General features: G+C 40.6%; 1 protein-coding gene across 4 annotated transcripts in view; it reads left to right on the forward strand.

The window, feature by feature from the left end:
• Window positions 1-12,494, forward strand: part of POU2F3 (POU class 2 homeobox 3) — a 94,165-nt gene that overhangs the window by 10,045 nt on the left and 71,626 nt on the right. For 3 of the 4 annotated variants that reach the window (XM_069948556.1, XM_069948559.1, XM_069948558.1), the window contains exon 2: window positions 4,779-4,847. In XM_069948556.1, the coding sequence (XP_069804657.1) occupies window positions 4,779-4,847 (69 nt within the window). Of the gene's footprint in view, window positions 1-4,329; window positions 4,371-4,778; window positions 4,848-12,494 lie in introns of those variants that run through there. The other variant, XM_069948557.1, reaches the window with a different exon arrangement.

The raw sequence follows: 12,494 nt of genomic DNA on the forward strand, positions 1-12,494 counted from the left end.
GCTAAGTATATATACATAATTATCTCTTTTTCAGAAGTTTACATGCTTTTTTACATTGTGGTTAATATGTTAATATATACTGTATAGAGAAGAGCGAACCTTGAGCATGCTCGAGTCGATCCGAACGTTCGGCATTTGATTAGCGGTGGCTGCTGAACTTGGATAAAGCCCTAAGGCTTTGTGGAAAACATGGATATAGTCATTGGTAGGGATGGTCCGAACCTGCTGAGGTTCGGGTTCGTATGAACCCGAACGCTCGGCAGCAGATTCTTGCTGTCTGCCCGCTCCGTGGAGCAGGCGGATCCAGCGGAAGCAACGCCTGGAAAACTGGAATACAGCCTATGGCTATGGCTGTATCCCAGTTTTCCAGGCGGTCCTCCCGCTGGATCCGCCCGCTCCACGGAGCGGACAGACAGCGTGAATCATTACCGAGGATTCGGGTTCGTACGAACCCGAACCGAACTCAGTTCGGACCATCCCTAGTCATTGGCTGTATCCATGTTTTCCAGACAACCTTAGAGTTTTATCCAAGTTCAGCAGCCACCGCTAATCAAATGCCAATCGTTCAGATGGACTCAAACCCAAACCCGGTTCGCTCATCTCTAGTACTGTATATCATATAGTGTTACCCTTTGTTTGTGTTTGTTTTTTATTACCCCTTAAAGGTCAGAAAATATCAGTGCAGTGTATATCATTATAATTATTTTTAAAGGGAAACTATCAGCAGGTTAAAAGCATCTAACCTGCTGTTATGTCCCTATAGCACACAGGGCCCTGAGGATGAAGGTAACTTTCTTACCTTGATCCTCTGCACTATTTTCAGGAACTTTGCAGTTTATTAGATATGTAAATGAAGCAGTTTGGAGCCTTGCCATCAGTGCTCCAAACCGCCTCATTTACATAGCTAATAAAATACTATGTTCGCAAAAACGGCACAGAAGATGCTTCTAACCTGTTTCGCTTTAAAGTTTCTATTATAAGTTGGATTACAGCCCCTCTACAATGACTATTGTCCCTGTAAGGACTGAGCTTGGTCTAATTAGATTTAGCAACTGCCTCCTACTACCAGGACCCCAGGGCATTTGGCCAGTTGAAATAATTTTCTAAAACAGTTTCTTCAGGGTCCCCAGCAATCAGCTACCCAATTGCTTGCTGGATGTAAGGACTAATATGCTAAAAATGTGGGGCTGATAGGAATGTTCCAACCTATCTTTCTTTAAAAAGAACATAACCACTTCTATGCCATTCCAGCTTCCAGCTGTGCCAGCCTCATCCTCTCCTTTCATATATACAGAGTTAAAGAATCCATCAAGTAACTCAGCTTTTTCTTGATCCCCAGTAATTAACTCCCCGTCACCATTATTTAGGGCACTTACATGCTCTCACCTGTTTTTTTTGTTTGCATTAATATAGCGTATTTTCCGGCGTATAAGATGACTTTTTAACCCTGCAAAATCTTCTTAGAAGTCGGGGGTCGTCTTATACGCTGGGTATAGTCACCCCATATGGTGGGGGAGCTCAAAAATGGCCGCATCCCCACCGTATGGGGCGACCACTATTAAAAAAAACCGATTCTACTCACCTGTGACCCGTTCCCGGCAGCCGCACATCTCCAACCCCGTTCCCACGAGGTCCCCGAAGCTCTCCCGGGCAGCCGAGCGTCTCATCGGAGAAGCTTGGAGATGTTCGGTTGCAGGGAGAGCTTTGGGAGAATGACAGAGACTTCGGGAACTTCCGACACATCTGCCGTTCTCCCGAAGCTCTCCCAGCAGCCAAACGTCTCTAAGTTTTCCCAGTGACTTGTAAATCATCCTGGGGTTTGTTGATGACTTTGAGATGTGCATTGACTATAGACAAAAAGCGTTTGGGGTATATAAATCCAAAGAGAAGCTCAAGAGAAACCACCCTAGGTTCCACCCGGTATTCTTCTTGTTGTGTTTTGGTTAACTTTTTGGTAAGACTTTTATAGCTATAACAGTCACATGCACTATCAGAAAGTGGGGTATGTAAGGGAAAGGGGAATAGGGCAATGATAAGGGAAAATGTAAAAGATTCCCCTTTTCAGTTCTTTTGAAAATGAAATAGACCATCTAAAAGTTGTAGTTGAGATCCCAGCAAACAGACTGATGCTACTATGTAATATTTATCATGTATCCCTATTATAGTTACATATATTTTTTTTATAAATTAAATCAGTAGGTGGTTAAGTAAAAAGCTCACCATGAGTGTAAGTGATTTATAAAATGACATGCTTCCTGCACACACAATAATCTCCTCTTCATGTCAGTACAATTGAGCAGCCATCCTGTCTTCTAAATGCCAGTACTATCTTCTCTGCAAAAATAACTTGAAAAAGGAGTTTATATGTGAACCGTGGCTCTGTCCCTTCTTTCTGCTATTGATAAGTATCAATAACTATGACATCACAACCTGTCTCCTGCATCACATGGCAGATTTAATACATGGAATTCTATGATATGTATATAGATTTAAAAAGCCCTACTCATTCTATGGTTTTTGTTTGTTTTTACCCCCCCCCCCTCCCTCTCCCCCTTCTCTCTGTTCCATCTTTTTCCCGTCTTCGCTTCTTCTCTTTCTAGGCTCTCTTGTTTTCTCCTTTATGGGCTCTCTCCTCTTCTTTCTATCTCTCTATTTGGTCTTCTTTCAGACCCACCAAGGTTCTCCGGAACCTTTCTTTTTCATTTATAAAACTATGGGTGACAGGGGTCACTTTAAAGTCTGCTGCACTTTAGTTTTATGTTCTGTTCATTCCCTTTGGATTTTCTTTTGGTTTGTGCATTTCACTATGGGGGGCTGCGTTCACACTACGTATATTTCAGTCAGTATATTTCAGTCAGTATTGCAACCAAAACCAGGAGTGGATTAAAAACACAGAAAGGATCTGTTCTGGATCTCAAAATAAAGAATAAAAAAAAAAAGTTATTCTGTGGACGTTCTTGCCTCTATAATTTGTTTGAGGCCATCAGTTGTGTTGTGCAAAGGAAGGATGGATACACTTACAGCAATTTAACAAAAAGCAATTAAAGTGTGCAAACACTTTATGGTATGGTAGACATACAAACATACTGTATGGCCCCATAAACCTCTACCGGTGTTATATCAGGGCTCAATACAACTCTGAACTAGTACACAACCACAATTCCTGTGCATAAGGCTTGTGTGTCTATTCTGCACATCATTGCTAGTTTTTTACGGCATCAGTTTAGTGACAAGTATTGATGAAAATGGCTGTACTGTATATTTAGTTATTGTGGATTCTTCATAGGTTAACTTAAAGGAGAAGTCCAAGGCTGCAAATATTTTGGGAGAAGGCAGGGCGGAATATAATAAGCACGGTGGCTCAGTGGTTAGCACTGTAGCCTTGCAGCGCTGGGGTCCTGGGTTCCAATCCCACCAATGGCAACATCTGCAAAGAGTTTGTATGTTCTCTACATATATGCGTAGGTTTCCTCCCAAAACATACAGATAGGTGAACTTAGATTGTGAGCCCTATTGGGGACAGGGAGCAATGATTGCCAAAACTGTGGAATCTGTGTGCGCTATACAAATAAAAGCATTATTATTAAGCACAACTACTCACCCATCCTCGTGCCTGTCCAGCGCCGGATTGCCGGTCTAGGACCCCTGAAACCTCCAGGATGATCTTCTCAGCCGACGTCATGACTGGGGCAGGATATCGCTCCAGTCACTGATTGGCTGATTGGGCTGTCCATCAGCCGGGTTGGGCATTTTCCATCAGCCGCATCAGTTATAGGGGGAAAATGCCTTCCGGTGGGGGTGCCGCATCTTATGGCATGACGATTGGTGGGCATGGGGAGATGTAAGTAGTTGTTCTTATGATGTTCCCCCCCTGCCAGATTTTAAAATTAAAAAATGCTGGACTTTTCCATGCATGGTTTACATACTGCATCATGATACTATAGCGGAAATATCACTTACTGTACATATAGTTGTTGTATATTTATGTGTAGTATTAGTCACTTATTATTTTATTTGTATAGATTTCTTTTCCTCAGTTTTTTTTTTTACTTCAGAAAAGTTTAAATGCCCTTAAACCAGCACATTGTTATCTTATGCAAATTCTCCTTGACAGCTGTAAAGTGACTGGCTGCCTGGGGCGTATGCAAATCATCTTCTTTATCTGTTTGGTTTACCTGTGTACTAAGGGTTAAAGGCCTCGTGGGGAGGGGGGTTCAGTGTAATTTGTATAAAATATTCCTCTTCTCCAACTGACTTGTGTATCACCTGGAGGAGGAGAGACGTAGTACCTGTCTGCCGGAGCAGCAATAGATCTCATCTGCAGCGGCCAATTTAGAGTAAATCTGAGAGATTATAAAGGCTAAAATCAGGTGAGGAGAACTGCGCTTGTACCAGGGCTTTAGCTTTGGCTGTGCAGGCATGATGGGAGTTGTAGTTTTTCAACAGCTGGAGAGCCAAGGTTCCCTACCCCTGGTTAAGACCCACATTTTGGGCATTAGATTTTATAATGACGTTTTTGTATATTACCTTACAATGGTGTGTATATTGTCATTGATTCAGCTGCCCCAGCAATGGATTCCACAGATAGCTGACCAACCAGGACAAATGTAAAGAAATAAGATAAGATTCCGCCACTCCCCGCCTGATGAATATGATAATACTATGTGTACACTAGAATTTGCCAGTCCAATGAATTTTATTGTAATCCAGTGATTTGTTTAGAAAGATACCATAAACATTTATTAAAATTGGCTTCTTTTTTACTGGACTTCCCTCAGGTATTAATATGAGTCGTGAACCAGATTCCACCGAGGAGCAGCAAAACGCTGGCGGACATCTGCAAAATGGTAAGAGCCCATGTCTAGAGATGACAGAGGGATGCGTAAAACCTATGTTATTGATAAAGGTTTAGTGGTAAATTTCATTATCATTTACCTAGTACTTAGGTTAGGGAGTGCATGTCCTTCATTTACATCATTGGCGGGCTCTATAGTTCTTATTGCATTGATGCTTTTCTTGGTATAGTCTGTATCGTTCTACAATTCTATCTGCATATTAGCAAATACGGAATAGAGAAAAAGGCAAAACAAGGCACATAACACTACAGCTATTCTCTGATGGTAACTATTGGCTATGCTACAAGTACAGTACAGTACGTGGCTCTTTTATTTCAAACGTATCGTATAGGCTTTGTTAAGAAATACAACAAAAACAATCCATGGAATACTACGAGGTTGTGTAAGATATATACATATACAGATGAAGTACTATTATTACAAAGAATGTTTACCCATCATCATAAGCTAAATGGCAAATAACACTTGGCACAGTCCAGCTATATACAGATAATAAGGTATACAGATAAGGAGATACTAAAAAAAAAACATAGAAACATAATAATCTGTCAATGACATTCAAGTGTACCAGTCATAAAACATACATTTAGAGTAACTGCCATGTCATTTCTCATACAGCTACATCATTCCCTTCCAGTATATGGATGGAGAGGTCTCCGGGGTCAGTGGAATGACAGTGTAGTTAATGCTGTTAAGGATGCAGGGACATGTCTGAATATCAGCTGGACAACATTTTGATTATATCTGGGGATAGCAAACTAGATTCTGACAAAACAAGATACAGTACTTAAAAGTAAATAAAAAGTCAATACATAATGTAGAAAATCTCAGGTTCCCAAAGTAAGTGACATGTGTACTGAGGATTAGGTAAAGAGGATTACTATTATACTATTACAAATATACTGTTTAGTTTCATCAATGTTTAAAATGTGGGACTATGTCATTCTTGGTTTGTGGAGCATAATCTGTGTTGCATTTTCAGGCAATATTGGAATATTGGAATATTGGAAGCCACATGTCTCTCTTGTGTATTTTGGCTATAGGGCATTTTATCACCTGCTTCTCATCCATTTAGTTACTTTGAAAGAATTAGAATTATTGATTTGAGAATAGGAAGTTTTGGCTCAAAGTATCACCCCCAAAACGTCTATATATATATATATATATATATATACATTATTTAGAACTTATTTGTCTCTTAATCTCTTTAATCTCCTTTTATCTCTTTATATTGGTCATAGCTATGATGTTTTATGATACAGAGCTCCAAATCCCCAGCAAAGGCATCTATTAGATTACATGGATGTTACCTGTAGCTGATGACTGCTTGTTGACTTGTTTATCTCACTGATGTAATATTTCACAGAATATTTTTTTGTTGTATATTGTATGTTCTGGTATACAAAGGTTTACACTGAAAAAGAAAATGGTGGGTCAGATTAACTACTTCAGTTTGTGCCAAAGGTTTGGTTTACATAGCTTGTGCCACATTTATCATTTGTTTTAGATACTTTTGGTAATTTTTTTGCATTAAAGGTGACAAAGGTCTGGTGCAGTTTCTACCAACAAAGACACATGTTTCTTTGCTGTTTTACAGGCTTAAAAGATGCCACCAAAAACTGCCCATCCTATAGAGATAGTGAAATGTTTGTGTGTGAGTGTCTGTGTGTGTGTGTGTGCGTGCGTGCGTACGTACGTACGTGTGTGTGTGTGTGTGTGTGAAAACTCATACATATTCATGCAAAACCCTGACTTGTGCAGAAATTGTGTGACTTTTCACCCATCTGCACCCTGCTCACTAAGTGGGGTGGAAGGGGCACAGCATTTCGTAGAAGTAGACGCCCTCCTCCCCATGCCCAAGATTTTTTATTATTTAAGCCTGCACTCAGATGTAAGTTGTGACTCAAATCTAAGCCAGCCCAGAGCTGCCTTAGGCGCAAAGAATTTATTAATAGATGTGCGGCTCTCAATAAAAACGAGAGTGGACATGGGGGATTTCAGATTAGAGGGGCATATGAAACCCAGCTCCTGATAAATTCCCCTCCAGTGTGTATTATTATAGCCATTTTTAGGCTATATTTACACACGTCAAAATGACAACAGACGCTGTTGTAAAATAATGGATGCTGTTTGACATTAAATGACGGCCATCCATTAAAAACGACCATCATTTTGACAGTCTGTGAAAATAGCCTTAAAGGGGTTGTCTGGCATGGGAAATATGAGAAAATATAAATAAATAAATAAAAGAAAATAGGAAAAGCAAAGAGAGAAATAGAGTAGAATAAATAAAACAGATAAAAGTAGAGATTTGTAAGGATTTTATGGACTAAAGGATAATAACTATAATCGGCTGTGTCACTGTGGATGATGTTGGGGGTTTTGAGGTCTTAGCGGGCTCCTCATAGTCTTTGTCCTATTGGCCTTACTAGATAGAGGGAGGAGGGGGAGTAAGGATCGTAGGGGTATAAGAGATAGTGTTGAGTGCTCGCTGAGACTGGTTAAATTATGTGTATGATCACACCCAGCCTTGGAGTTTTATGCTTGAAATTTTTTTTTATATGGCATATTGGATGGTGTTTATGACTAATGTTTGTACTTAAAATAATAAAAATAAAAGGGGGGGGGGCGGGATAAAATGATTTAGCTATGCTGCCGGGGCTAGAGGGGACAAGTCAGTGATATATACTTACCTGTCCCACCCCACTGTGGGTTCCGGGCCACCCAGTCTTCGCCACTGTAAGTAATTTAAAAATATCCCATGATGTGCGGTTTGCTCCGGAAATGGAAGCTCTGTATAGACAATATAGAGTTTATGCTGAGCTTCACATTTCCGGTGGGAGCGGTATCACCGGATGTTATGGTGAAGAGTGAGCGGCAGCTGTGGCAGAATGGGACAGGTCACTGACATCACTGACATATCACTTGCAGCTCCGGCAGCATAGCTAAATATAATTTTATCCCAGACAACCCCTTCATGTATTATTCTTTTCACCTGCACTTATCTAAATGTTGCCTCATTTTTAGATTGTCTAGTCTAAGTTTAGACTGTCTATGTATCAGACAGTATAAGTATATGTAAATCTGCTGTGCTATACTAGTAATATACCAAGATCCCTCTAGTGGTGACTGCAGGGAGCCGGCATGTTATTTTATAGGACATTTACTATTGAGTCTAAATCTAGTAATTTTTTACAGAGTAATCGTCAGTTTTTTACCCTTCCACATAGACTACTTTAACAAACATTTCATAAATTTATGAATAGAATATTCTGAGAATAACTTACTTGCCCACATGGATGTTGTTATGCCTTTTTATTAGGGTAAATGATAACTACAATCAGAAAAGATGTCACCTGTTAGATTCTTGAGGCAGCTGTACTGTAATAGACAGTAATATCAGGTCCACAGTGTGATTACCCTACCTTGCAGAGCACCAGTGTAGTGCTAGGGTGTGACTATTATATGGCTACTGTATGTGATATCATTGGTTATATTGGTCCGTATTGTTATATGTGCTTATCCTTATTTGATCCTGTATGGTCATAATGTGGATGTGTAGGAGTTCCAGAGTATGGGGGAAGCTGAGGAGAATTTTTAGAGTCCTATTCCACGGGCTGATGGGGCCCGATCAATAACGTAAACGAGCGCTGATCTGCTAGATTGGCGCTCGTTTACTGGGCCTATTCCACAGCCCGATAATCGTTTAGTGAGGGCTGCAGGGACATCGTTATTGATGTCCTTGAAGTCCTTGTTTAAACAGCATACTTTACCTAACCATGCTGCAGGGCTTCTCCTGGGCTTCTTCTCCCGGTCCCTCGTGCAGCAGCAATAGGTTCGGAGCGGCCGGTCTGAGCTGACAGACTGCTCAGGCAATCACTGGCCACGGCGGTTTGCACCTAAATAAACGATCAGCCGATGACACGATCATCGGCTGATCGTTGTCTCTATTCCACGGAGTGATAATCGGACAAATCGGTTAGCGCTCCGTGGAATAGGCCCCTTAGAGGTGCTTGTGTGAGAAGCAGACAAGAGAAGAGTACGGATAAAGGTCTTGTCAGGATTGGAGGTTGCATGAAGGGTGGTATTGGGAGATCAAGTTAAAGATGTATGGAGAAGGTTGTTCACGGCCTTCTATGTCATAGTAAACAATTTAACTTTGTTGGGTAACGGGGAGCCAGTGAAGGGGTTGGCAAAAGGGACAAGCATAGGAGGAATAAGAGGAGAGATGGATAAGACGGGCAGTAGATTTGAGTAGAGAGGAGCAAGGTTAGATGGAAGGCCAGAGAGGAGGATGTTGCAGTAATCCAAGCCAGAGACTATGAGGGCATGTAACATGTAACAGCACTTTTGTTGAAGCAAAATAAATATTATATAAATTTTAAGGTGGAGGCAGCACAAGGTGGTAGGGCCTGAATGAGCGGTTTAAATAACAGGGCAGAATCAAAGGTGACCCCCAAGGTATTGGACTTGTGGGACGGGGAGAGAGTGCTGCCATTGACTGTAATTGGAAAATTAAATGGGGGGGGGGGGATGAGAGCAGGAAAGATAATTTTGTTTGTTGAGTTTTAGAAAATAGGAGTAGAAGGAAGATATGACTGATAGACACTCTATATCCTGGAGAGAGGTGACATCTGGAGAGATAGATTTGAGTGTCATCAGCATAGAAGTGTTACGTGAACACATGAAATTCTATGATCTGCCCCAGGCCAAACGTATAGATGGAGGACAGTAGAGGTCTTAGGATAAAGCCTTGAGGAGCACCAACAGACAGGGGGGTGAGGTGAGGAGGTGGTGTGTGAGTAAGAGACACTGAATATGTAATTATAGCGGTATGATGAGATCCAGGAGAGGGAGAAGCCTGTGACTGGAGGTGGAGGAAATGGTCGACTGGGTCAAGGGCAGAAGATAGGTCAAGGAGAATGAGCGAAGCGAAGAGTATCAGTGTGCAGTTTTGGCAGTAATAATGAGATGCCATTAAGGTTGTACCCTGAATAATGATGGGAGAAATAATAAACATTACGGAATGTCTAGTACTAGTGAAATATAATAGATGCTGCTCCTCACATAGAAGCAAAATGAACCTGCAGGGTTACTGTATTACAGAGGCACACACTCCACATAGCAATTGTAATATGTGTCCTTGGGTAAAATAACACAATTATGATTCTCAATGCTATTAATCTTGAAATACATGTTTATCTCTTTCTCTAATGGTGCCTATATATTAGCTATTACTAGGCTGTACAGAATTGACATTTATCTTACAGGGTCTTATAATACTACACTATCCTGGTATATATTATCATATAATAACATTATACTTCATGTTTTGATGTATCCCCCACTCTGTCTGACTTTGATACCGTAGCCCGGATCTTCAGCACTGCTAACATTGTTAACATTACTTGCTTGTTCTACTTGATTTTATTACACTTCATTGCAATCGCTCATTTAGCACCATCATCACCATTTGACACAATATCTTTGTTGACCCATTTTATGTAATGACATTTTCCAGCATGCGAAAACCAATAAGGGTGCAGTTGTGTTGCGTTTTGTAACTGCATCACATCATTCTCATTACTTTTTGATATTTTGGTTGTCATTACATCTGCATCAGTCATTGAAATTTCTTAGGGTAATTTCTTTAGCCTGGCAAAGTCTGTTGGTCGAGTTTAGGGATTGGGAACCTTGGGCCCTCCAGCTGTTGCAAAACTACAATTCCCATCATGCCTGGACAGCCAAAGCTAAAGCTAAACGTTGGCTGTCCAGGCATGATAGGAATTGTAGTTTTGCAACAGCTGGTGGGCCGAAGGTTCCCAACCCCTGGTCTAGTTAAACAGACAGCAGATAGATAGAAAGACATAGACACCAGATAGATAAATTTCACGGAGCTGGATGTTCTAAAACATGAAAACCTAGCCTTAAAACCTAACGTTTTCGTATTTATGTCCCAAAAGACCACTGTTCGGTACTACTTACAGTCCTGTGTTCATTTCCCATTCACATAGCTCCTATGGAGTTGGTTTTCCCATTTATTCTTATGGGGAAAAGTTCCCCCCACTCTAAGTGCTGTGTGTATGATGTTGTATACAAACTACAGTGAGTTGTGGGGGACCGATGTGGGGAGAGATATAGAGTCTGCAGTCATGCTTAACATTGCCAGAAAAGTTACAGACTGTAATCACAGATAAATTTACCAGGAATAGCCCTTTGCTGGTAATTCCCAATTGACAGTAATTTTCTCAATGATATGATATATTTTTTATATTTGCAGCATATTTTCATATCAGTTCTGCTTTTGTAAATGAAAAATAGCAAAATTGGAACGAAAATATGCAATATTAAGTAAATGTAAGCTAAAATGTCTGGCGGCTTTAATGTAAGGATATCCCGTCTAATGCATTAGCCGCTAGTCATTTTAGTTTACATTAACTTAATACACCATATTTTCGTTCCAATTTTACTATTTTTCATTTACAAAAGCAAAACGGAAACATTTTTTTTCAGCGCATTAGCAAATGAAGTTTGCAATATTCCATTTGCTCATCTCTGCTAACAAGCTTATAATATTAGTTAATAATATTATAATAAGTCAAATAAAATAATTACAGGTGCATAAATTACATGGACATAAATATACTGAAAGACTCTGCCTCAACGATCATCCCAGCCATGTATACATCAAAACAACTTGTGAGACCCAGTCTCCAGATCTTATCTCATCTATCCTGAACAATCTTCTAAGCTGATTTGTGACCAAATTAGAAGAGAAACAAAACTTTTATACGGACTTTAATACAAAAAAATGTGTACCGTAACAAGTTCAAAACATGAATGAAAAAATATGCTTTTAAACTTGTCCATAGCTTTCAATGTGATTTTTCAGGAAAAAAAATAGTGAGGCTGTCAATAGTTAAATGGTGGAGTGCCATTGCCTGTTCTTGGGCATTTAAATCGAAGAGGCCTCTTTAAAGTCACAAAATTTAATATAGCATGTATGAGCAGGTAAAGATTTGTGCCATTTTCTTAAAGGGAACCTGTCAGCCCTGACAGCAGAGCAGAACCCACCCGACCCTTGGATACAGCGTGGGATAGTTACCCTCTCCTCGCAGTCCTGCTCCAGATGCCAGTCATATTGCATAGAAATTGCCGCTATGCTCATTATGCAAATGAGCGGAGAAGAGTCTGATGCCCATAGAAAATCATTGCTGCAGTGTGATTTCCTATGGGCACTGGACTTGGCATTGGCATAATGAGCATGGCGGCAATTTCTATGTGACGGGACATCTGGAGTGAGATTGTGAGAAGAGGGTAACTATCCCATGCTGTATGCAGAGGTAGGGTGGGTTCTGGCCTGCTGTTAGGGCTGACAGGTTTCCTTTAACTTTATCAGACGATGAAGATCAAGCCCATTCTTACTAAACCTTGCCTACCTTAAAGGGATTTTCCTATTTATTATTACTTGACCCTTATCCACAGAATCCCAGGGGGTCTGACCTCTGGGCCTCCAGGGGATCTCTAGATCAGCTCCCTGCCTTGTTTTAAATGGAGTTGTGGGTCAGCACATGATCCTTTGCTCAATTCATCCTCTTTAGAGCTGCTGGAGAGAGCTGAGTGCTGTACTTGGCTCCC

The sequence above is a fragment of the Dendropsophus ebraccatus genome, chromosome 12 (assembly GCF_027789765.1).
Source record: "Dendropsophus ebraccatus isolate aDenEbr1 chromosome 12, aDenEbr1.pat, whole genome shotgun sequence".
Taxonomy (NCBI): domain Eukaryota; kingdom Metazoa; phylum Chordata; class Amphibia; order Anura; family Hylidae; genus Dendropsophus; species Dendropsophus ebraccatus.